We start from the raw sequence: 25425 nt of genomic DNA, 5'->3' as shown, positions 1-25425 counted from the left end.
TGCTTTCTAATCCTACTCTACTCGCGCTCCAGTTTACGTAGTCTCCGTAGTCCGTAGACCCATCTGCCATTCTAACGGCCCCGTTCCCATAACGACTACGCAAGCTTCGTCCCTGCCCCGTGCATAAAGACAAGACACGGACGCGAGGAGGGCAGCAACAGATGGGACTCATGCTGCTTTAGGACCGAGCAGAGTTTATCAACAGTTATTCTGCAGCCAAACGGTATGAAAACATTTATGAACAACTGGATTTGACTTCTAGTAACCTACCGGTTGTGTTACGTTAACGTTTAGCGAGCTAAAGCTAGTTCACTTTGACCCAAAACCATCTCGGACGCTATGTGACTTTTCAGCCATTGCCCGCACACAGCCGGTAGCGCAGCCTCTCGATTGTAGTAAATATAAAAATAAATACACTTTTGCTACACAAAACAAGGACGCTTTTAATATGTTGAAAGCCTACTTTCCTCGGTGGGAACATTCAGCCCTCCCACCTTCCGTCTCAATATCCACTTTTTGTCCTGAAACAAATATTCCACCGGGACGGGGAAATGATTTAGTTACTCCACTGCGTCCCCTACAGATCTGGTCAATGGCATTTTTCTATTGCTAAAATCTGTAGGAGGCGCAGTAGAGTAAATTAAACATTTTTCCGTCCGACGAAATATTTTCTTTTCTGGCCAAAACGTGTATTCTAGACGTGAGGTGGGGGGCTCGGAGTGTTCCTACTATGGAAAGTAGGCTTTCAACCTCTTAAAACTGTATTTTTTTGGTGAGTAGCAAAAGTGTATTCTTTATTTTTTACTGTAGTCGAGAGGCTGCGCTACCGGCGATACGCGGGCAACGACTGAAAGAACACAGATACTCCTAACGCTATGGACGAATTGATTTTCTATTACCAGTTTGTAGAATATGTACAGTTCAACTAAAGTAGGCTACAAGTCAATAAAAATAAAAATAAACTGCTACGAGGATATAACCATGCACTAAGACTTGTTTACGTCAGGGTCCTCCAATAGCAGCGCTATTAACGCAAACTATACCAGCTGCTCGCAATTAAGCTAACTGTTTGATACAGTTACACCACCACGGACACAGTTACAAGTAGCGCTCCGCTACTCATTAACTGGATAAATTGATATCTGGTAGTTTACATTAACAGCACAGTTTGGTGGTGTTTACTGTTTAGCATGCTGGTGCTAGCGCTAAATGCTAAGGCGCGTCTACAAACTGCGCAGTTACCTGGTTAGTTACGCCAGCTACGTATGTCAGCGACAGCTTGTTTAGTAAGTATAGCCGCCTTAAAAGCGGGCGTATGTTTGTGTTATGTGTTCTCCATGCTTTCTGTATAAACCCAAACGGTACCAGGCTACGGAGCTGCAGGCTAGGAGGAGGTCCAAGTGAGTCCCGTTTGCGTCTAAACGTTACAGAGTTCTCAAACTTTAGTTTAACCATTGCATTGGAGTTTAAAAAAAAAGAAAAAAGGACCCCTGGGCCCCCATTACATTACAACTATACGAAGAGCATACAAATGTTACCAATTTGAGAGCACGTCGCAGTTGCAGGCCTGTCCATTTGGTTACATTTGTACACATATTTACAGAGCCACAAGGGCCCATTTGGTTACACTTGTACACCTTCATAAGGGGGTCCATTTGTACACATATTTACAGAGGCTAAAGGGTCCAATTGTACACATTCATATTTACAGAGCCATAAGGGTCCATTTGGTTACATTTGTACACATTTATATTTACAGAGCCATAAGGGTCCATTTGGTTCCAAACTATCATTTAGCTGGGGAACCCTGGGCACCCATTCATGGACTGCCAGGCATCCCTGACAACCAAGTTGTCGAATGACACAAAATGTAAGAAAGAAAAAAAGTACCAAGTGTACAAGCTTTATTTATTTCTATGACCAACTGTAGGGACACAGAACTTAAACATAAGTCTGCAAGACTACACAGAAAAAACAAATAACACATTTGGTTTAAAAACATCAAAACTGACACATGGTGGAGGTGGATTAACAAAAGTAATTATGAACTCAAAGCAAAAATCAGTAGGCCTACATGAATACAAAACCAAACTCCAACTGAAGGACAGTTGTGGTAGATGCAACACCTCAGCAAGCTGTCAAATACAACATCCATAAAAAGCCAGTGCAAAATATTATGTTACATCACCGCCATTCAATACCTGGATGCCACCATCTCTCATTAATCATATTCTATACACAACTCGTATACAGTAAATCAGTATAGTATAGTTCAAATAACACACCACCATACGATGTTTGCTGTCTGGCATCAGCAAGTGCAATCAATCTCCCAGTCACCACACCCCTGGCTACCTGTGAAGTGCTTTTATATCAATCACTGCAATAGGCAACAGCTGTGAGCTGATGCTGGCTGGGAGGTGCCACAGGCTGCATTCAATACATTTTCTGGTCAGGGTATCGATTTCATGAAGCATAATGAAGCAATTTTAATGTCAGAAGAGAATATAGTATACAGTTTCATCAAGAAAAATAGGAACAAAATGGACTCTTACGGATTAATTTGGTTCCATTCTCGTAGTTACAGACCCATGAGCATCCATTTTGTTTGCCTGGATCGCTGCTTTTTTTTCAAATCTTTGCTTTTTGGGGTCCCTGAAAAACAATATTTTCAGATGGGGAGGGGGGGAGGGGGTGTCCATGACCAAATACATATAACCTTGGGGGTCCTTGACGTGAAAAGGTTTAAGCACCAGTGATATAGCATCAAACGTTTTTCAGAAAGTAAGTAGTTGGGGAGTGGCTTATTGTCGGTATCAGCCGGTACCAAAGGAGTCTGTCCCCGTTACAATGTGCTAGACCCCTGGGAGATGGATTTCTGATGTGGAGCCTACCATCAGCTCCCAGTACCGCAGGACTTGTCCCACCGGCGATGCCCTGGATCAAACCCATGACATTACTGATTGAGCTACCCAGACACCAGAAAATGGTTAGGATTTAGAAGACATTTTTAGAATCTGCCTAAAGGAACTTGTGTTTCACTCTCCAGGTTCCTCACATCACAACGTTGAGCCTGAGCTGAAAGATGCCGCACGGTTCGGACGACATCCGCAAGAGCTTCGTCCTGGCCACGGCGGGAAACTTTTACGGGTTGAAAGTGTCGTCATCATTGGCCGATGGTCAGGAGCTCAACAACTTCCTGGATGACGGCAATGAGTTTGTCCTCGCCGTCACAAAACATGACGGTGACCTGCGCCTCTCCAATAAGGTAACTTAACCCATTTACACCTGTTACACCCCTGCGTTGTTATACAACCAGTGCCATATATTGTTGTTGTCGGGCCACATGAACCTCTTATCTCTCTCTTATATCTATATTCTAACTTGTTGTGGTATGATCAAATTCTACTTCAAACCAAAGTACTGTACAGATCAGAAGCAAAGTAAACAAGCAAGAAACACTATAAACAAGCATGAGACGCAGTATATGAATATCAACACCATCACACAAAAGCACAAAAGGTAAAACAGAAAAAAGTTAAACAAACACTGGATAGACTCAGATGGAATTAAAAGCCAGAGAAAAGCAATGAGTCTTAAGCAGATACTTATATCTAGATACTGTACAGTATGTATAGACTGGGCAGATCTAATATGGCTCTTCCAGAGCCTGGGGGCTGCTGCCGCAAAAGCGTGTGCGCTAGGTCGACCAGCAGTAGCTGATCAGCAGATCTCAGAGCTCTGGCCGGGGTGTGAGCTCAGAGCTCAGAGAGATACTGGGGGGCCATGCAGCCCATTTAAACATTAAAAGTAAATAAGATTACTTTAAAATCTATCCTAAAATTAACAGATAGCCAGTGAAGTTAGGCCAGTACAGGGGTTATATGTTATCGTTTTTTAGTGCCAGTCAATAGTTGAGTAGCAGCGTTCTGGCCCAATTGCAGTCGTCATTGACAACTGTTTGATGCCAATGTAGAACGAGTTATAATAATCAAGCCTGGAAGAGATAAAAGTATGAATTGTGGTTGGGGAAGATGTGGCTTGACCTTTGCGAGGAGGCGGAGTTGAAAAAAGCTGGTCTTGACAACAGAACTGATTTGTTTATTGAATTTGAAAGAACTATCGAAAATAATGCTGAGGTTTTCAGCAGTTGTGCGGATTTTGGAATTGAGGGTGTCCAGGATATTGAGGGGTCGGGCCAGGTGGTGTTGATCGAAAATGATTATTTCGGTTTTACTTTCATTGAGGTTTAAAAGTTAGTGTCCATCCAGGTTTTTATGTCCTGTAGGCAGTCGAGTAGTACTTGATCATACTAGTCCACACCGTCACACAAAAGCATTAAAAGTAGCATATCTACAAGCTCGAAACGCAGCGTGAAGAGACACGCTTTGACCTTGTAGATCTGCTACTTTTGTCATTTTCCAATTTGAATCCTGAAAAATGACACTTTTAAGGATTAAGGATTTATTTTTGAGTGGTGCAACCGTAGGGTGCAGCCACTCCAATGCCCAGCTTTGTCTGTCCCTGCGTCCCTGTGTCCCTATATGGGGCGCTGTTGCACCACTAACTTCAGATTGGTCAGATTTTTTGAATGATTTTGGTGACCACAAACTCTTTTTCTTTTTTTTTAAGATATTGTTTTGCGGCTTACGCCTTTTATTGGTTTTTGAAGGGACAGACAGTACGGGAGAGAGATGGGGGGATGAGATGCAGTAAAGGCCGTACCCGCGGCACACTGCGACCAGTCGGGTGCCCAGACGGTTGCGCCACCGCCTGGGCTGACCACAAACTCTTTATTTGGTTGAATACAGTTCTGAGAGGTTGACAATCTGCATGAGTACCAAAAAAATGAAATGATCTGATCGTATATCAGAGTGATCCCAATCCAGATTTTTGGTTTGAACTCCCCAAAATCCAAATCTGATCTGATAGGGATTAATGGACATAAGTCAAACCCTTGAGGTGCCAAGCAGGGAGGATTTTGTATACATAAAACATCCTTGAAATTAAGAAGTTTGAGAACCACTGTCGTAATAGTGCCTATCCATCCATCTGTGACAGATTGAGGCGTCAGGGGACAGCAATGATAAGGTTCTGGTGTTCTTCAAGCTGCGACCCACGGTCATCACAGAAGAAAACCTTCATCACAGCATCCTGGTCTCCTCCATGCTGGAGTCTCCTGTCAGCACCTTGTACCAGGCCGTCAAGCAGGTGTTTGCTCCAGTGCTGCTGAAGGTGAGCAACAGTTGTTCCTAATGGGGATGCGCACTAAGATTAGACACACCCTCCCACTGCTCCCGTGCTTGCGGTTTAAGTTAGGGTTAGAACCGGCCAAGTTTTTCAGGCACCTAGGTTAGTATTCCAGCCTGACAGCAGGTCGTGGGTTCGAGTCCCGATCCAGACGTTTGCGTGTCTTCCCCCCATCTCTCTCCCCCTTTCCTGTCAACCTACTGTAATCTATCAATAAAGGCAAAAAGCCCCCAAAGAATATATATATAAAGAAAAAAGCTACAAAGGCCGATCTTCCTGAACTCTATTTCCACTACTAGTAGTATATTGCTTAATTTCTCTGCCGATATTATGGCAATGTCATCTGCGTAGTCGAGGTCAGTAATCACCTTGACTTCCTCGGGAGTCGGGACCGGAGTGAACCCCAGTGCCTCCTGAGTCCTGTCTGCCATTGATTGCAAGTCTCAGGGCATGGTCCATCACTATAATGAACAGAAAGGGTGAGTGTCACCCTTTAGGTCAGGACACCGCTAGGATCTCAAAGTCTTTGTCACTGTCGTGGGTTTGAACCTTGCCTCCATGAACCATCTTCTCAGGAACTCTGTATAACCGGAGAATGTGTCACATTTTTTACAGTAAAAGGTCTTTCTCCCGTGTGGAGACTAAATAACCTGCTGAAACTCTTTTCACACGCTGGTGTGTCTTCAGATTACTTGAGTCACGGAAACTCTTGTCGCACTGTAAACAGTGTATTTCCCTGGTGTGCACTCTCTGGTGTCGTCAGGTGACTTGACTGAAACGCTTGCCACACTGTTTGCAGTGGAATGCTTTTTCTCCAGTGTGGATATGCTGGTGTATCGTCAGGGGACTTAACTTACTGAAGCTCTCTTTTCAATTCAATCCGAAACAAAGAAAGCTACTTTGTTCTCTTCCTCACAGGATGAGCGCTGGCGCGCTGTGTTTGACCCGAAGCTGGCAGGCCTGCTGAGCGACCTGGAGCTCGGCCTGGGCTCCGTTGTTCGTCAGTCTGACACTCACACCTCCAAGAGGGGGCGCAAGGAGGATGACGTGCTGGGTGAGCAAGCATACACACATTGATGTACAGCATGGCTTGATCACCACATTGTGACTGTTGTGTCGATTAGGGCTACAACTATGGATTATTGCATCGATTACTTTTTGGATTAATCAAAGAAATTTGAAAGCACATTACATTTTTTATTTGTTTTATACATCAACAGCTTTTACACTTGTAAATGTATGTAATGCATAATACAGTTATATCCATAAGTAATGTGCATACTGTGACTGGTTGGACCGAACCAAATTCCTAACATGTTTACATGTAATGGCAATAAAGTCTTCTGATTCTGATTCTGATTCTGGTTGTTTAGGTATCCTGACCCCTACGGATGAGTTCCAGTACTGGTCAGAAGTGTGTGAGTCTGAGGAGAAGAGCAGTGTGAGAGAGAGGGCTGCATTCTTCTCCAGTCTCTTCAAACCCATAGAAAAGGTCAGTGTGTAGAAAGGGATGTCACGAATCACAATCATGACATTTACCTTGACAAATAATTGTAATTAACGGTTTAGTCTTGTTTTGCGCATTGGCCATTGCAACATATATACATGAAACATACATTACATAGCCTTGTAGTCTTTGTAAACTTTGCTACATATGTCAAACTAGATAGAAAAAGTGCTCCTTGAAGCACAGGTCTCCGCCAGGTCAGTTTGCAAAATCGGCCTCCTGGTGGTGCTAAAACAGATGTGTGTGAACTTTCAGGCAATCAGATGCTGCGTTCATGATTTGAGGCATTTAGTTCAAAGCGAACTGGACAGATCCGTGTTCATCACATGACTATGGAGATAATGTTTACCGATTTGCATGATGTTTGGACAAAATCAGTTGGAGTAATTATATTGGAGGAGACAATAACATAAATATACAACTTGAACTTGTGTACTAGTACTACATGCACTTTTTCATAGATTTCACCAAAAGATTCATACTTGTTTGACAGCACTATCATGTTCGATTCACGTTAATGTATATTTTCAGACATTTAACCACTTAAACCATCAATACTTGGTAAACTTGACAGAGTGAAAACTCTGTACTTAATCTGCCCCCCCCCCCCCCCCCACACACACACACACCTGACCAAACCTCTTTGCCGAAAATTGTGATCTGCAAGCTCACAACTCGTAGATCTGCTATTTTTGGCTAAAGTAAAAATATAATAGAGTTCAATCACACACAGATTTGGCGGCTCCCACTGTAGTGACTCTGAGCATCCCTCAGGGATCCAGGACCCTCTGTTGAAGACCCCTGGTGTGGATTAAACAAAGGCTAGTGTATGTGGTGTTTCAGGAGTACGGTGGTTTGGACGGCCTGTCTCTGTCTGATGTGGTGGACCTGGTGGACCAGAGCAGAGACATTCTGGATGACGTGTGGAGACAGACGGACCAAGAGCCCTACCCAGAGACACGCATGCTGAGGCTCATGGATGTCATCGGTGAGCTCATGAACACCAAACACTGCAACATGAAAATGCAGCTGGTCTCATGCACACACACACAGCGACATCCTTCAGTGTTCATTCATCCATTTAAAACTGTGAGAGAGGGGGGCTGGGTTCGATTCCCACTGGGGACGATGTGGGTGTGTTCTCTCCTCTGCGTCATCAGTGCCCATACCCTGGGTGGGTTTGGAAAAAGGGCCTTTCTGTGTGGAGTTTGCATTTTCTCACCGTGTCCCCTAAAGTACAGTAGCTACCCCCACATCTTTACATACGGAATAATTCATTCGTTGTCATCTCAGTACAGCAGTCATACATAAAGTGCTTGCCTGTTGTTGCTTGGTATGAAATTGCATTACTTGTGAAGAACTGTCATTGGACAAATTGTGACTTTTAAGCCACTTGGTAATCTTCACAAGCGAAGGACGAACATGATGATGCAGTGTGGGAGTGGGTGTTGGTGTCAATGCAAAGTGTTCACACTTCAGTGTGAAAAGAGAAAAGCCCAAATGGGGTGTGTGTCATGTTGACACCAGGCCCGGCTAGCTCAGTCGGTAGAGCATGAGACTCTTAATCTCAGGGTCGTGGGTTCGAGCCCCACGTTGGGCGTAGGCTTTTAACACATTGATTTCCATTTATGTATTAATTGATTCTTCCACCACCGACAGTGTTTGTACCTTATCCGTGATGTGTGACCAGATTTGACTGAGAGCCTGCCATCGCGCAAATTCCAGCTTTTCAACGGAGGAGAAAACGTTTTCTTTTTTTTCTCCCAAATGAGTTAATAGCACAGGCAGACTCTTCACATACTAGACTAACTAGAGCATGTCTGAAATAAGTGTCAGAGCTGAAATCGACATGTAAATATGAAATAAATGCTTAAACATGTAGCTAGGTGTAATGTTAGAGACCACAGAAGTGAACTTTTCAAGCCTGTTTTCTTAACTTGCCGTTTTCTGCAAGACATTACTCTATAAGCCATATAAGCCTCTATACTGCCTTCCCCTGGCCAGCCGGGGTGCCTGATGGAGTGTAAAGGATCCTTCCACACGCTACGTCCAATCGGGGAAACTCCCCCTGTTGGGTAAAAAGGAGCGGATTGGACTCCTCATGCATAGAAGGAAGCATGAGGTCAGTCCGTTGCTCTCCCCAGGTTGGCGTGTGTAGCGCCAAGGATTACATTAGATAATTGACACTGGGTGAAAAAACGTAAAGGGATGATGAGAATTCACTTTCAAACGTGTTTGTGGTAATTTTAATATCAACTCAAGTTGTTTGTTAGATTCATTGAAAACACCCGTCCTTGGTTCTGATATTGTGTTTTCTATCACTCTATCATGGTTAAAATTAAGTTTCAAGTTTGTATGGAAGGGTCTGATCAAATGAATAACACATATCTAAATACTGAATAAAGCAACTTAACCTTTTTAGTTGTAACCTATACGTTGTTAATTGTTATGCCTTTCAATCCGGGAGCTACCTCTTATTTTTTACTAAGAATTTGAAGGTTTTCAGAAAACTTTGTTTTTACACTCGGCCTCAGGTCTAAATGTATTAACCTGAGAAAATATTCTACAAATGCCTTCTAAATCCTGACAGTTTTCTGAAAAACCTATGTTTCTATGTCAGTCGTTCTCAAACATTTTTATGTCAAGGACCCCCAGAAATATATGTAATTGGCTGCTGACCCCCATCTGAAAATATGTTGTTCCATTGACCCCACCAGAAGCAAAGATTTGAGTTAAAAGCGCTGGCTCTGAAAGAATATATATTCAAAGATTAACTACATTTTCACGATAAAAAAAAAAAGCAGACCTACAAGCTCGTAGTGCGGCACTCAGTGCCGCGCTATGAGCTTGTACATCTGCTATTTTTCAATAGCTAAAGTATAACATAATGCTTAAAACACCAAAATGGTTTAAAAATGGTTTAGATTTTGGTCTGAGGCGATTGCTACAGTATGATTTAAAAGGTTAGGAGATTTAGGTTCGGGCCACAATTCCCCTTTAAAACATCTGCAGACATTTGACAGCTGATGTAGACACAATATACATAGGATTGGGTTGGGTTTAATATGGCTGATACTGCCTCATGCAGCCCCTAATGTATATGGATGGAGTATTATACTGTATGTTTAATCCATTCTGACCGGGCACCCATTTTGGTGTTAGCATCATGTTATGCTTTATCTATTGAAAAATAGCAGATCTACAAGCTCATATCGCGCCACCGAGTGGCGCGATACGAGCTTGTAGGTCTGCTATTTTTGAAAAATCGAAGAACGACTGACATTTTTAGAATTTGATCTTGGGTCAGAATGGGTTAATCAGACCAGTGTGTGTCCAGTGGAAACCTCGTATGAATCTGATCTCAGGTCAGAATGGGTTAATGTTATTAATGTGTATGTGTGTGTTGTCAGGTGACACTCTGGGCCGGTATGTGCAGAGGAAGCTGAGTGGTGTCAAAGTGTTGGAGGAGCCGTTCGTCTCGGTGAGGGAGAACCTGAAAGTGGGCGGCGTTATCTGTGAGCAGTGGGTGGCGGCCTGTGAACACCTGACGAGACAGGTACTGTCAATCATCTGACTGTGTGTGTGTGTTGGGTAGGGGGTGGGGGGGTAAAAATCATGGTGTAAAAATGATAGGGATCTTTACAAAGAATAAAAACGTAACCATAGAAGCCACTTGTGCCATTGTTTCATTAGTTCCCCTGACAGACAAATTAACCACTTGAACCCTAGCCTCCCCATTGTGGTATAATGATCAGAATGTGTTGTGAGAGCTTGTAGATCGGCTATGTTCGTCGAATAGATTTAGTGTCAAGCGACACTATCAAATCATCTGTTCAACTTTAACAGAATGATTTACAAACCAGCATCGTTCAAATGTTCCTCATTGTATTGCCGTTACTGTATGTTCATTTCTCAGGTATGGAAGAGACATGCACCCCATCCCTGGAAGGGAGACGAGCACCGCCCACAAACACTGCACTGTCTAGCACAGAGATTGGAAGAGGTAAACCTGGAAACTGCTAAGAATATACAGTATGACACAGTATGACACGGTGTGTCACAATCAATAGTTTATGCTCCATCATGCAGTGATGTAACCTGACGCTGCCAGATCCAAGAAGCTTGCTACACAAATTTGTTTCACAGCTTATTGGGATCTGGGATCGCGGAAGCAAATTCGATGACGGGGCTGTTCCTTTTTTTCAAGATACTTGGTAGATGATTGGATGGGACCGTCTGTCTATCACCGTGTGGGCGTGCAAACACAACCAATCATATTGACGTGTCTATATAGCTTCACATCCTGTTTCGCACATATCCCGCCCTTAGCTCACGCTGATTGGCTCGAACCGGGAGAGGTTAGCAATGATGTGGCGTGTGACAAAAATAACGTACCTACAAGCTCACAATGTGTCACGGATGCGACACATACGTAGTGAGCTTGGAGGTTGGCTATTTTCATCTGTATAAATACAATATGTCTGAGTTCCTTGTCTGTGTGTATCAGGTGCTGACTCTCCGTACCGTCCACGAGAAGCTTCTGCGTCTGCTCCCAGTGGCCAAACAGCAGGCCCTGACCCCCGGCCGCGTGTTTGAGCCCTTCTCTGGACTCAACCCGTTGCACTACAACCCTTACACTGAGGTAGGACCCAAAACATTGTTCCGAAGGGAGGCATACTTTGGTTAGACATAGCATTGGTTAGACATGGGTTACGGTTAGGTTTAGGTGTGCTGCCTCGTGGGAGGTTAGGGTTAGGGTGAGGGTTTGAGATAGGTTGTAGATGTAGGACTAATGACTGGTCTAACCAATGACTAGTCTAAACCAAAAACTGTCTAAACTAAGTACTGCACCCGTTCCGAAATCTGATTCCCAACCCAAAGGTGCATTTATATAGCTCTTTTTGCGCCTTCCGCCTTTATTTTTATAGAGGGACAGACAGTAGGCTGACAGGAAATGGGGAGAGAGACATGCAGTAAAGGCCGTTGGGATCGGGAGTCGAACCCACGGCACATTGCCAGACTGGATTCCCAGCCAAGGTGCCTGGACCGCTGAGCCACGGCTCAGGCCATATAGCTTTTTATCCAAAGCACTTTACATGCATTACATTTACAACACACACACATGGCAGAGGAAACCATGCAAGGCACCAACCTGCTCATCGGGAGAAATTAGGGGTTCAGCATCTTGCTCAAGTGGCATGGTGGCATTTGGACTCGCCAAATGTATTTCTTGATGCGCTCGCCTGCACTCCAGCATGGTTCCTTTCATCTAGCAGCAATCGTTTTTATAAAATAATAAACCCCAAATTCACCCTTGTGTCTTTTGTTTGTGTATTTTCTAATTCCTTCTGTTTCCAAATGTCCTATATGTTTACGCACATGCTTGTGACGACGGTAAGAACTGTCATCTCTGTGGTCCAAACACACCGGCAATTATCAATGAGTAGGTGACTTGCCCACCATAGACATAAAAAGTGGACGCCTCCTTCGGCTCTTGGGCGTGTGCTCTCGATAGTAGGCAGGCTTTCCCGAGGTTCCTTGCGAAGCATAGCGGAAACATGAGTGCGTCACAGAAGGGGACGTTTGTTTTCTCATGCCAATAAAGCTCCCTTGGATTGAATTAATAAGTCCCGGAAAATACGTGCTGTAATTGGCAGTAGTCACTTGAGTGTCAGCAACGCAGCGTGCCTTCCGTACTTCGCTTGACTTCCGCCTTCGCCGGAGACCCATCTCTCCAATGAACTGCAGTATCTATTTTTTTTTTTATATCTATGGTGGCCACAACCAATGCGCCAAGTGCCATCTTGTGGCTTGGCGGTGCAATAACACCACCATATAGGTAATACTATTCAAAAAGAAATCAAATAACCCATATTGGCTCGTGTGCTATATTTAGTGGTATTGGATCGGCATGGATATATCATTGTGTCTGTGTGTGTGTGTTGCAGCCTCTGTGGAAGGCGGCGGTCGCCCAGTATGAGCGATCCATTGCTCCGTCAGAGCGGGAAGTGGCTCAGAGACTGAAGAGCTACATTCCTGACGTACAAGACAACCCACAACAGGTAGTGAAACACACTACTGTGTGCGTGCGTGCGCGCGCGCCTCCACAAGTATAGTTCAATTTAAGGAAATGGACGTTGTGAGGATCTGGTCCTCACAAGAGAAATGGTTGTTTTATGGTAAAAAAAAATAATAATAAAAAAAAAAGATATAACACACACACACAATTTGATTAGAATTAGAGTTATGGCTAATTTATACTTAGTAACCAACCGGTGTTATGCACCAGAAGATAGCCAATCTAAAAGCTTTAACATCATGCGCATTGTGAGCTTTTTGCGCATTTGTCGCCTATTTTCTGCATTTGTTAATGCCTTCTTAAAATTGTGATGGCCTCATAAGTATAGTAACACAAACGTGTATGTCCTAGTTGCTGCAAGTGTTCCAGATGCATAAGGAGCTGATCAGACGGCCCACGGTGAGCAAGGAGCTTCAGTCAGAGAGAGAGACCCTGTTGGCCAGACTGCTAGACCACAATAAGGGTAAACAAAACCTCACTCACCTAACCTTGTATCACCTCCAAGGAAAGCCTGGTCTGTGTTCCAAAATCGTGATCCGATCTAGGCGTGGTGTAGACCACGCCTAGACTACCTTTTAGGTAGTTTCGTTTTTTCCGGCGTCGCTTTGTTTTGGTCCCCCCTGTTTGTTTTTAGTCTCGCCAGTCGCTACGAGTTGGAATACAAGATGGATATACCAAACGAACTATTCCAAGAAGTACTTGAAGACACTTGTCGGATTAATACGCCGTATCAAGGCTTTTATTGGGTAGAACCTAAAATTAGGATGCCCTTGATCATGGGGAATCTTGGGTATGCCGCTAATACCTATTCCGGTTTGTTTGTTCCGGCCTGATGAATACCATCCAGTGACTACAACATGACCTAAGTTACCATCCGCTCCCGACCGGATCATAAACCCCAAAATGGTATGCCTCCCAGGCTAGATTACACCAGGGGTCTTCAACGTTTTAGAGAAATAGCCACCACTCCATTTATTTTAGCACGGACAGACAAAACATGGACACGTTTCGGCGTCAAGCCTTCCTCAGCATGTATTATACACGCTGAGGATTTCTCTATAGAGCACCGAAGTCTGACGTCACTTTCAGTAGAGGGCGTCAGTCCCCAGGTTCATGTATTTTTTTAGTTGCATTGAAATCGCCATAGGAGGATTTTTAGATTGCTTCATATAAGAACTGTGTTTGAAAAATAAACATGTCATCCCGGCCGCTTCACTCATATGGATATGAAGAATCAACTGACTGAGAGAAAACGCTAATGTTACTGCTACTGAATTAGTTACATTTTCGCTAGAAGCAGACTGTATCATATATGAGTGACTGACTGTCGTAAACGATACAGAGACACCTCCCTGACGATAACGCTGAGACAGCTTGTTTATTTTTGGACCACAACGCTTATAGTAGACGATATTAAGATCACCCCATGTTATTCTCCATAGAGAAATTACTTCCGCGAACCAGGGGAATCGAAGGGATTAGCGAGTTACGTCAGGACTTCGGTGCTCTATTGGCTATTCTCTATGGCTATTTCTCTATTACAGTGATTCTTCATGTTCTTCGATGATGTTCTTCATCGTTTTTCTCTTCTGTCTTCAAAGTTTTTCCAGGCCAAAGACCTGAGATTAAACGTTTTCATAGATTTCATAGATAGCTTCATAGACTTCAACATACATTAAGCTTGAAACGTTACGTCATTAATAGAAAATTAAATTAAGTTATTTGGAGTTATTAAACAGTGTGTGTATGTTTTGATCCTCCTTAATATGTATTTTCACTTTTCAGACAGTTCACTTTTTAAACCCCTCAATATTGACCCTTTGTCCGTTCATGACTTCAGGCCTGAGGAGTGACTTTGAGAGTCGTTGCCACGGTGCCCCAGGAGACAAGAATGGCCCTCTGATTGGACGGAACCTCCCGGAGGTCGTCAACAACATTGTCTGGGTCCGACAGTTCATACACAAGGCAGGTGTTTGTGTGTGTGTGTGCGCATATTTTAGAGGTTGTGCTAGCTGAGTTATTACCGGTAAGTATTATACTTAACTTTGCTTATTGTAAGCTGTTCTGGTTAAGAGCGTCTGGAAAATTCCAAAATTGTAAATTCTGATTCTGATCATGAGGTTTGGTTGGTTTCACCCTAACATTAAACTTCACTATTCTTTTGTAACTATCCAATTGTTTTGTTTTAGTCAGTTTATGGAGTCTGCTGTTGGTTTGCTTTAGCTTTTTTTGTCTAGGCAACGGTGTGTTAATCCAAGAGGTTGTTTGGTTTGTACAAGGATTTCACCGGAAACGACAATATGTACTAAAGTGTGTTCTTTGCTTGTGTGTGTGATCTGATACGTCTGTTTTTGTGCCATCTTTTCTCCCGCCCTCCGCCCTCCTCAGGTGGAGGATTCGAACCGCATTGCAGAGGCGCTGCTCTCGGACCTGTCCGGGTTCCGGGGCTTCCTGCGTTTCTGTGACGACCTGCTGGAGGTTCTGAGGGCCTATGAGCAGGAGCAGTTTGAAGACTGGTCCAGAGACATGCTGTCTGGGCTGGCCGACCCCAAGTCTGGAGTCAGGTGTGACACAGGACCGCACGCACACTATAGCGATGATTACAGTCAGAGGAGACACTGGTGTGCCACGGCTGCTGGAGCATCATGTCTGTCTTTTCTCCTCCTCCTCCAGCCTGCAGGCCAGTAACCGTGTGATGGACCTGGACCATGTGGACGGCAGGCTGAAGATCCAGTACTCTGACAGACTGGTCAGTCTGCTCAGGGAGGTCAGGCAGCTCTCTGCCCTGGGCTTCCCCATCCCAGCCAAGATCCAGCAGGCTGCCAACACTGCCGACAAGTTCTACAGACAGGCTATTGTTCTGAAACAGGTGAGAGAACGCACACATGCACGCATACTATAGAGCAGTTGTTCTCAGCATCATAATCATTTTAACCACTTTAACTTTTTTTTTTTTTGGCATTTCAATGTGTTTTGTAACAATTTGTAGAATCGGTCTCAGGTCTCAATGGGTTGGTTTCTATTGTAGGTGGCTCATTTCTACAACACCATCGACCAGCAGATGATTCCCTCACAGCGACCCATGATGCTCGGCCTCGCTCTGTCCTTTGAACAGGTTATCAAGGTACAACACTGCTACTCTGTACCTCTGTTTTGATGTCCAAATAAGGCCTTATAGAACAAGGACTTAAAAAAGACAAAGTCAAAGAAAGTCTTCCAGTTTAAGAGACTGTGAAGACACTGTGAAGCCCGCCTGTAACAATACTTTTTGAAAACCAAAGCTGAGCCAGGTTTGATGTTTCAGTTTAGTTTTGGGTTGTCCAGTACAGAAGTGTAGATGTTCACGTTTAGCCTGCACCTCTGTTTCAGAATCCTCGGTCCCAGTCCAAGGAGTCTGGTGGGAAGGTGCAGATCACGTGGGACAACCCCAAAGAGCTGGAGGTGTACATCGGCAAGCTGCAGTCAGCAGCCGAGAAACTGTCCACTGAGAACAGGAAGCTACGCAAGTGGCACACCGACTTCATCGAGAAGGTAATCATCACACATGGATTATGAAAACAGATAAAACGTTTATAAAACATATTTCTCTGCATGGCCCATGACTATTTCCAAAAGGGTAATTCCACTGATAATATACCAACTTTTGTACAAATAGTACAGACACCCAGAGTGTAATTTCCCTGTACATAATGCAGGGGCTCTTATTTGAGTAGATTCCATCCTATATTATGGACATACAATGGACAACGACTGACAGATACAGCGATCTCCATATATGGGCATAAAATGGACAAGGACTGACACTGTGTGTGTGTGTGTGTGTGCGTCAGGTTGTGACTCTGATGAACGTGGATCTGTTGAGACATCAGCAGCGATGGAAGGATGGACTTCAAGACCTACGCACCGGCTTTGCTACTCTGGAGGCCCAGGTAGAGAATTCAGACATTCTTTGCTACTCTGGAGGCCCAGGTAGAGAATTCATTACTCTGGAGGCCCAGGTAGAGAATTCATTACTCTGGAGGCCCAGGTAGATAATTCATTACTCTGGAGGCCCAGGTAGAGAATTCATTACTCTGGGGGCCCAGGTAGATAATTCATTACTCTGGAGGCCCAGGTAGAGAATTCATTACTCTGGGGGCCCAGGTAGATAATTCATTACTCTGGAGGCCCAGGTAGAGAATTCATTACTCTGGGGGCCCATGTAGATAATTCATTACTCTGGAGGCCCAGGTAGAGAGTTCATTACTCTGGAGGCCCAGGTAGAGAATTCATTACTCTGGAGGCCCAGGTAGAGAGTTCATTACTCTGGAGGCCCAGGTAGAGAATTAATTACTCTGGAGGCCCAGGTAGAGAATTCATTACTCTGGAGGCCCAGGTAGAGAATTAATTACTCTGGAGGCCCAGGTAGAGAATTCATTACTCTGGGGGCCCAGGTAGAGAATTCATTACTCTGGAGGCCCAGGTAGAGAATTCATTACTCTGGAGGCCCAGGTAGAGAATTCATTACTCTGGGGGCCCAGGTAGAGAATTCATTACTCTGGGGGCCCAGGTAGAGAATTCATTACTCTGGAGGCCCAGGTAGAGAATTCATTACTCTGGAGGCCCAGGTAGAGAATTCATTACTCTGGGGGCCCAGGTAGAGAATTCATTACTCTGGGGGCCCAGGTAGAGAATTCATTACTCTGGGGGCCCAGGTAGAGAATTCATTACTCTGGAGGCCCAGGTAGAGAATTCATTACTCTGGGGGCCCAGGTAGAGAATTCATTACTCTGGGGGCCCAGGTAGAGAATTCATTACTCTGGGGGCCCAGGTAGAGAATTCATTACTCTGGAGGCCCAGGTAGAGAATTCATTACTCTGGGGGCCCAGGTAGAGAATTCATTACTCTGGGGGCCCAGGTAGAGAATTCATTACTCTGGAGGCCCAGGTAGAGAATTCATTACTCTGGAGGCCCAGGTAGAGAATTCATTACTCTGGAGGCCCAGGTAGAGAATTCATTACTCTGGAGGCCCAGGTAGAGAATTCATTACTCTGGGGGCCCAGGTAGAGAATTCATTACTCTGGGGGCCCAGGTAGAGAATTCATTACTCTGGGGGCCCAGGTAGAGAATTCATTACTCTGGGGGCCCAGGTAGAGAATTCATTACTCTGGAGGCCCAGGTAGAGAATTCATTACTCTGGGGGCCCAGGTAGAGAATTCATTACTCTGGGGGCCCAGGTAGAGAATTCATTACTCTGGAGGCCCAGGTAGAGAATTCATTACTCTGGGGGCCCAGGTAGAGAATTCATTACTCTGGGGGCCCAGGTAGAGAATTCATTACTCTGGGGGCCCAGGTAGAGAATTCATTACTCTGGAGGCCCAGGTAGAGAATTCATTACTCTGGGGGCCCAGGTAGAGAATTCATTACTCTGGGGGCCCAGGTAGAGAATTCATTACTCTGGAGGCCCAGGTAGAGAATTCATTACTCTGGAGGCTCAGGTAGAGAATTCATTACTCTGGAGGCCCAGGTAGAGAATTCATTACTCTGGGGGCCCAGGTAGAGAATTCATTACTCTGGGGGCCCAGGTAGAGAATTCATTACTCTGGAGGCCCAGGTAGAGAATTCATTACTCTGGAGGCTCAGGTAGAGAATTCATTACTCTGGGGGCCCAGGTAGAGAATTCATTACTCTGGGGGCCCAGGTAGAGAATTCATTACTCTGGAGGCCCAGGTAGAGAATTCATTACTCTGGAGGCCCAGGTAGAGAATTCATTACTCTGTAGGCTCAGGTAGAGAATTCATTACTCTGGGGGCTCAGGTAGAGAATTCATTACTCTGGGGGCCCAGGTAGAGAATTCATTACTCTGGAGGCCCAGGTAGAGAATTCATTACTCTGGAGGCTCAGGTAGAGAATTCATTACTCTGGGGGCCCAGGTAGAGAATTCATTACTCTGGGGGCCCAGGTAGAGAATTCATTACTCTGGAGGCCCAGGTAGAGAATTCATTACTCTGGAGGCCCAGGTAGAGAATTCATTACTCTGGGGGCCCAGGTAGAGAATTCATTACTCTGGAGGCTCAGGTAGAGAATTCATTACTCTGGAGGCCCAGGTAGAGAATTCATTACTCTGGGGGCCCAGGTAGATAATTCATTACTCTGGAGGCCCAGGTAGAGAATTCATTACTCTGGAGGCCCAGGTAGAGAATTCATTACTCTGGGGGCCCAGGTAGAGAATTCATTACTCTGGAGGCCCAGGTAGAGAATTCATTACTCTGGAGGCCCAGGTAGAGAATTCATTACTCTGGAGGCCCAGGTAGAGAATTCATTACTCTGGAGGCCCAGGTAGAGAATTCATTACTCTGGAGGCCCAGGTAGAGAATTCATTACTCTGGGGGCCCAGGTAGAGAATTCATTACTCTGGAGGCTCAGGTAGATAATTCATTACTCTGGGGGCCCAGGTAGAGAATTCATTACTCTGGAGGCCCAGGTAGAGAATTCATTACTCTGGGGGCTCAGGTAGAGAATTCATTACTCTGGAGGCTCAGGTAGAGAATTCATTACTCTGGAGGCTCAGGTAGAGAATTCATTACTCTGGAGGCTCAGGTAGAGAATTCATTACTCTGGAGGCCCAGGTAGAGAATTCATTACTCTGGAGGCCCAGGTAGAGAATTCATTACTCTGGAGGACCAGGTAGAGAATTCATTACTCTGGAGGCCCAGGTAGAGAATTCATTACTCTGGAGGCTCAGGTAGAGAATTAATTACTCTGGGGGCCCAGGTAGAGAATTCATTACTCTGGAGGCTCAGGTAGAGAATTCATTACTCTGGGGGCCCAGGTAGAGAATTCATTACTCTGGAGGCTCAGGTAGAGAATTCATTACTCTGGAGGCCCAGGTAGAGAATTCATTACTCTGGAGGCCCAGGTAGAGAATTCATTACTCTGGAGGCCCAGGTAGAGAATTCATTACTCTGGAGGCCCAGGTAGAGAATTAATTACTCTGGGGGCCCAGGTAGAGAATTCATTACTCTGGGGGCTCAGGTAGAGAATTCATTACTCTGGGGGCCCAGGTAGAGAATTCATTACTCTGGGGGCCCAGGTAGAGAATTCATTACTCTGGAGGCTCAGGTAGATAATTCATTACTCTGGGGGCCCATGTAGAGAATTCATTACTCTGGGGGCCCAGGTAGAGAATTCATTACTCTGGAGGCCCAGGTAGAGAATTCATTACTCTGGAGGCCCAGGTAGAGAATTCATTACTCTGGAGGCCCAGGTAGAGAATTCATTACTCTGGAGGCCTAGGTAGAGAATTCATTACTCTGGAGGCCCAGGTAGAGAATTCATTACTCTGGAGGCCCAGGTAGAGAATTCATTACTCTGGAGGTCCAGGTAGAGAATTCATTACTCTGGAGGCCTAGGTAGAGAATTCATTACTCTGGAGGCCCAGGTAGAGAATTCATTACTCTGGGGGCCCAGGTAGAGAATTCATTACTCTGGAGGCCCAGGTAGAGAATTCATTACTCTGGAGGCCCAGGTAGAGAATTCATTACTCTGGGGGCCCAGGTAAAGAATTCATTACTCTGGAGGCCCAGGTAGAGAATTCATTACTCTGGGGGCCCAGGTAGAGAATTCATTACTCTGGAGGCCCAGGTAGAGAATTCATTACTCTGGAGGCCCAGGTAGAGAATTCATTACTCTGGGGGCCCAGGTAGAGAATTCATTACTCTGGAGGCTCAGGTAGAGAATTCATTACTCTGGGGGCCCAGGTAGAGAATTCATTACTCTGGGGGCCCAGGTAGAGAATTCATTACTCTGGAGGCCCAGGTAGAGAATTCATTACTCTGGGGGCCCAGATAGAGAATTCAGACATTATTCTTCCCTGGTTGTTTTAATATTGCGTCAAATAGTGTAAACATACTGTAGACCTAGATGACAAGCATGACAAATGTTGTCTTACGCCTGTCTTTACTATTAGCTTGTGTTTGTAATAATGTACTTGTGAGTAGTATTATTATTTGGGGTTTAGGGTTCTGTATCAGAGTTGCACCTGATTGATGCAGGTGCGTGTGCAGGGTTTCAGGTCCAGTGACATGGGCGCATGGCGGCAGCATTGGAACCACCAGCTGTACAAAGGTCTGGAGCACCAGTACCAGACGGGACTGGAAGCTCTCAATAAGAATCTGCCCGAAATCCCCGTCGACCTCACCTTCAAGTGAGTATCGCCCTTTTGTATTTATTTTATTTGAGGGGTATTAAAAAGGTATAATGTAGACCTACTTACTGTATGTTTACCTTAGTACTTGTTTATTCTTTTAGATGAGAACCTTGTGTGTGTGTAAGCCCTATATGGGGTTCCTTTCTCACCTGCAATAATTTCTGTGTCTTTTAATAATGTTACTGTTTTTATTGTGTGAATGTTATCAAGGTCTTAAATTGTCACTTTAGAAATGTGTAGAATAGATACCCTGTAACACATTGTATGTTGGTTTGATTTTATTTATGTGGAGTGGTTCTCTCCCCAAATGAGAACCACTGCCCTGAGCTAAATCTGCCCTTGAATAAACGAGGCTTCATTGTGGATAAAAACAACTTAGACTTCATCCACTTCTCTATAATTTTCCTCGTATAGGCAGGGGAGGCTGCAGTTCCGCCCGCCATTTGAGGAAGTGCGAGCGCGCTACTTCAGGGAGATGAAACGCTTCATCAGCATCCCCAACCAGTTCAAGGGGGTCAGTGCCCAGGGTGAAGAGCTCATCTTCGGCGTCATGATCGACAGGAACGCCTCAGGGTTCCTCACCATCTTCAGCAAGGCAGAGGACCTCTTCAGTCGCTTGCTGACCGTACAGGACAAGTTTAAGGTGCCCCAGCAAGATATGACCATTCAAACTTCTTGCAATACATTTAAACAAGCCTCAATGCATGCAGAGTGTCTTTCTTTTCGTGTTCTGCATTTTAGCATATATATTGGTTAAGCCATCTCAAGTGACTTAGAAACACAGCTTGGAAAGCTCAGATGGCACAGGGTTAAAGTACCTGTCTACAGAAGTGCGTCTGGGTTGAAAACTTTTGAAAGCAGAAAATAGGGCTGGTGAGTTTATTTGAGTTTTTAGTTTTTTTTTAGTTTTTTTTTTAGTTGGTACTTCCAGCAATAGAGATTCTGATACATTGCACTTCCCTCTTCAGCTACTGTAAGCCATGCATTACCACCACCACGCATGAGAGCGACAGGCCTGTAGTCGTTGATGCAGGGCTGAGGTACAGGAATAATGGTGGTGGCTTTAAAACATGTTGGAACAGTACCTTGGCATGTTGAAAATGTCTGCAAAGAGTACAGCAAGCTGGGTAACAGATAGATACTAGATAGTATAATTTGGTGTGCGTGTGTGCGTGTGTGTGTGTGCGTGTGTGTTGAAGGAATGGGTGGTGCTGGGTCAGGTCGACATGGAGACACTGGTGGAGAAGCACCTGGACTCGGTCCAAGACTGGGAGAGGAACTTCAAGGCCCTGAAAGCCCGGGGCAAAGAGTCTGAACGGCTGCCCAGGTATACAACACAACACATTACCCTGGGAAAGCAACAGTGCTACATTTAACTCCAAACAGCTTTCACATGTAAATTTGTATGCTCTTTTGAGTTGAATTAACACTGGGTTTTATTGTGTCATAATGATTGTACTCTCAATAAATGTGACATAAAAATGGCACAGAATGATAAAGTAGAGGTAGAAGAGTTTTATTTTATCCTCATGAAAGACTTGCTCTATGTTTGGGGACAAGTCACGTGCATTTCTTTTGTTATTTAATTTTAGCTGACTTTTCCCTGTGCCCTAATGGTCAAACCAGTGTGGCACTATTTATTTAGCTGGAAGAATATGGCATTCTAAGTTGTCTTGCACATTCAAATCCCTCAGAGAAGATGTGAGTTTGTGCGACGTGCGTACTTAACAAATATATTCAGCTAAGAAGAAGATTGATGAATCAGGCTGTGCACGTGGAAATGCTACCACATGCATTTTATGTTGCTGTCGGATGGAATCCTCATTGTGTATAAAACTGTTACTTTTTGGGATTCCTCTTCCTCTGTTTGTCTGTCCCCCCATCCTCCTCTTCATCAGCCAGGAGAAGGTGGACTGCATCATTGTGAACTGTGAGCCTGTCAAGGCGGCCATCGACGACCTCATCCAGAGGCTGTTTGACACCTTGCTAACGTCTCTCAAGAGGTCCATCCAAGGTACGGAGCGCTTCATTTCAATCCGCACATACTCTACTGTGTCTCAGTATCCACAATGGGAATGGTGTCGCTCCAATGTGGATCTCAGACTTCATGTGGCCATCGTGTGACTTCAGTGAAAGACGATAAAGAAACCAAGGGGCACTTTATCATCCAGTCTGACCAACACATGCAGTCTCACTGCAATAAAGCAGCACTGCCCCCCGCCCCCCCCCCCCCGCCGTTTTCTTTTCCTTCTTTTTTTCCACCGTGCACAGAATATCAAGCGAGAAAGGAAAGTTCGGGAAATCGGATTAATTAAACAGACTTGCACTGAACTGAGGCAAAATAACACTGTGCAATGGGGTGATGAAACTGAACGAGCAGAGTGAATCGTGCACAATGGCACAAATCAAATAACTTCTTTGACTAGACAATTAAATACAATGGACACAAGGAAGTGACAGGCTCTCACTTCTGCTGATTATAGGACAATTACAAATAGATGTGTATAGGAGAATAAGGAGAGATGACGCAGCCTTACTCCAAGGACATCTCCATGCAGATGCGCAGCGCGTGCCGCTTTACCAAACTAATTTGGCACGGCGTACGGGTATAAGTTACGGGTGGCTTTAAACTCCACTATCGTCTTCCCAAATGTGAGTGACCGAAATAGCAATTCAGGGGCAAGCGTGCCAACACGCCCATGACCACACCGCAAAAAAGATAGCGGGTGCCGCTTGACCAAAATACCATTAAGGGACAGAGCAAGTTCCTATATTAGTTATTCAGCGGCTGAATTGCGGGCCACGTCTCGGGTAATGGCGGCGACAAAATTAGAGCCCTATATGTGCAAAAGAAAAACGCATTTACCTCCCCTTGCGACTTGCAGTCTACTGATTTCTTTTTCAGGACAATTTTGAAAGAAACCAGTGTTACACATCCTTTAGTTTAATGGATGGTGTCACACATTTTGGTGACAGAGCAGTAGAATGAGAACGTTTGTTCTAAATGTGGGTGGTACTCTCTCTGTCCTCCACTCATCTCCACTCCTTTCTTCTCCCTCCAGGTCATACTCAGAGTATTGAGAGCTTTGTGTCCGAATCCACGGAAGCCTTGTCCAGCCGCCCCGAGAGGGTAGAGGAGATTGCAGAGGCCAACGGCAGACATGCACGGATAAAAGCCCGCAAACCTGAGGCAAGAAACGTGCATGTGTCGGCCGGGTGGTGGTGACCTTGTATTACTTTTCAGGAAATGTAAAAAAAAAAAAAAAAGGACCTGTGTTCCAGTAGTCTCGCATAGCCAGACTGTTGGCATTTTCAAATGTGCTTCCGGTCATACAGTCTGGGACACGGAAGCTTCCGGTCATACAGTCTGGGACACGGAAGCTTCCGGTCATACAGTCTGGGACACGGAAGCTCTTTTGATGAGATAAGATATAAGAGAGAAAGCAGATTTGAAGCCTCCTCCCCATTTCCGTTTCGTCTTTACAGTCGCACACATTTTATCCTAAAATAAATTCATTTCATTGAAGCATATAAAGCCTGCTGCTTTGCAGAAATGGAAATAAAAATATGAATAAATGTAAAGAGAAAAAAATTACTACATTCCCTACTTCTACATGACACAAAAAAAGATGAGATATGGGCATACAACATTTCTGCCAGAGCAGAGCACATGTGTTTATTGACGTGTGTGTGTGTGTGTGTGTGTGTGTGTGTGTGTGTGTGTGTGTGTGTGTGTGTGTGTGTGTGTGTAGATCCTGCCTCAGTTCCAATGTGCAGAGGAGAAGAACCGCTTGTTGCGGGCCGTGGCTGGAGGGGGTGTGGACTCTCTGTCCTCCCTGAGGGCCAAGTGGGACAAACTGGAGCTCATCATGGAGAGTCACCAGCTCATGATCAAAGAACAGGTGTGTGACACACACACTCATAACACACCGATCCAACGGAAAAGCCTGCCTGCATTATTCTGTTTACACATCATTTACTTATGAGCAAAAATGTATAATCTGATTCATAATATTATTTGGTTTTGGTCTGCAGCAGTCATCAAGAAAATAACAGAGCGCTCTTTCTTTCTTTCTTTCTTCCTTCCTTCTTTCCTTCCTCTCGTCCTCCCTCCATGTCCTTCCCCTGTCTGTCCAGGTGGATGCCATGCGCAGTAATGCGGAGGGTCGTATCCAGGCGTACCGGGCGGATCTGGAGCGCTTCAGGGCCCGCTGGGACCAGCTGAAGCCCAAGGACGAGGTTCTGGAGACGGGCGACCAGGCGGCCCTGCTGGCCTGTCTGCAGACCATCAAAGATAAGCAGCAGGAGTTCAGTGAACTGGAGCTGGTTCGCACCAAGCTGCTGTGAGTTCATTTCAATATTAACATTTTGTTGCTGTCGGGCAGAAAAAAAGTTTCTCCA

The 25425-nt window shown here is 44.9% G+C and overlaps 1 protein-coding gene across 1 annotated transcript in view; it reads left to right on the top strand.

The window, feature by feature from the left end:
- Positions 1-681: 681 nt before the first annotated feature.
- dync2h1 (dynein cytoplasmic 2 heavy chain 1) overlaps positions 682-25425 on the top strand; it is a 389827-nt gene continuing 365083 nt past the window's right edge. The window contains exons 1-24 of the mRNA XM_083773699.1: positions 682-772; positions 3050-3268; positions 5062-5235; positions 6169-6304; positions 6624-6742; positions 7601-7745; positions 10168-10313; positions 10674-10760; positions 11265-11399; positions 12706-12819; positions 13188-13299; positions 14677-14801; positions 15225-15400; positions 15510-15705; positions 15865-15960; positions 16206-16367; positions 16667-16765; positions 20882-21021; positions 21439-21667; positions 22224-22351; positions 22923-23038; positions 24087-24214; positions 24777-24926; positions 25162-25367. Of these exons, the coding sequence (XP_083629825.1) occupies positions 3086-3268; positions 5062-5235; positions 6169-6304; positions 6624-6742; positions 7601-7745; positions 10168-10313; positions 10674-10760; positions 11265-11399; positions 12706-12819; positions 13188-13299; positions 14677-14801; positions 15225-15400; positions 15510-15705; positions 15865-15960; positions 16206-16367; positions 16667-16765; positions 20882-21021; positions 21439-21667; positions 22224-22351; positions 22923-23038; positions 24087-24214; positions 24777-24926; positions 25162-25367 (3302 nt within the window). The 5' untranslated portion in view covers positions 682-772; positions 3050-3085. The remainder of the gene's footprint in view (positions 773-3049; positions 3269-5061; positions 5236-6168; positions 6305-6623; positions 6743-7600; positions 7746-10167; positions 10314-10673; positions 10761-11264; positions 11400-12705; positions 12820-13187; positions 13300-14676; positions 14802-15224; positions 15401-15509; positions 15706-15864; positions 15961-16205; positions 16368-16666; positions 16766-20881; positions 21022-21438; positions 21668-22223; positions 22352-22922; positions 23039-24086; positions 24215-24776; positions 24927-25161; positions 25368-25425) is intronic.

The sequence above is a fragment of the Protomyctophum parallelum genome (genome assembly GCF_964188405.1).
Source record: "Protomyctophum parallelum genome assembly, chromosome: 9".
Classification (NCBI taxonomy): domain Eukaryota; kingdom Metazoa; phylum Chordata; class Actinopteri; order Myctophiformes; family Myctophidae; genus Protomyctophum; species Protomyctophum parallelum.
The sequence above is the reverse complement of the archived record's forward strand: the minus strand, read 5'-3'. Positions and strand labels throughout refer to the sequence as shown.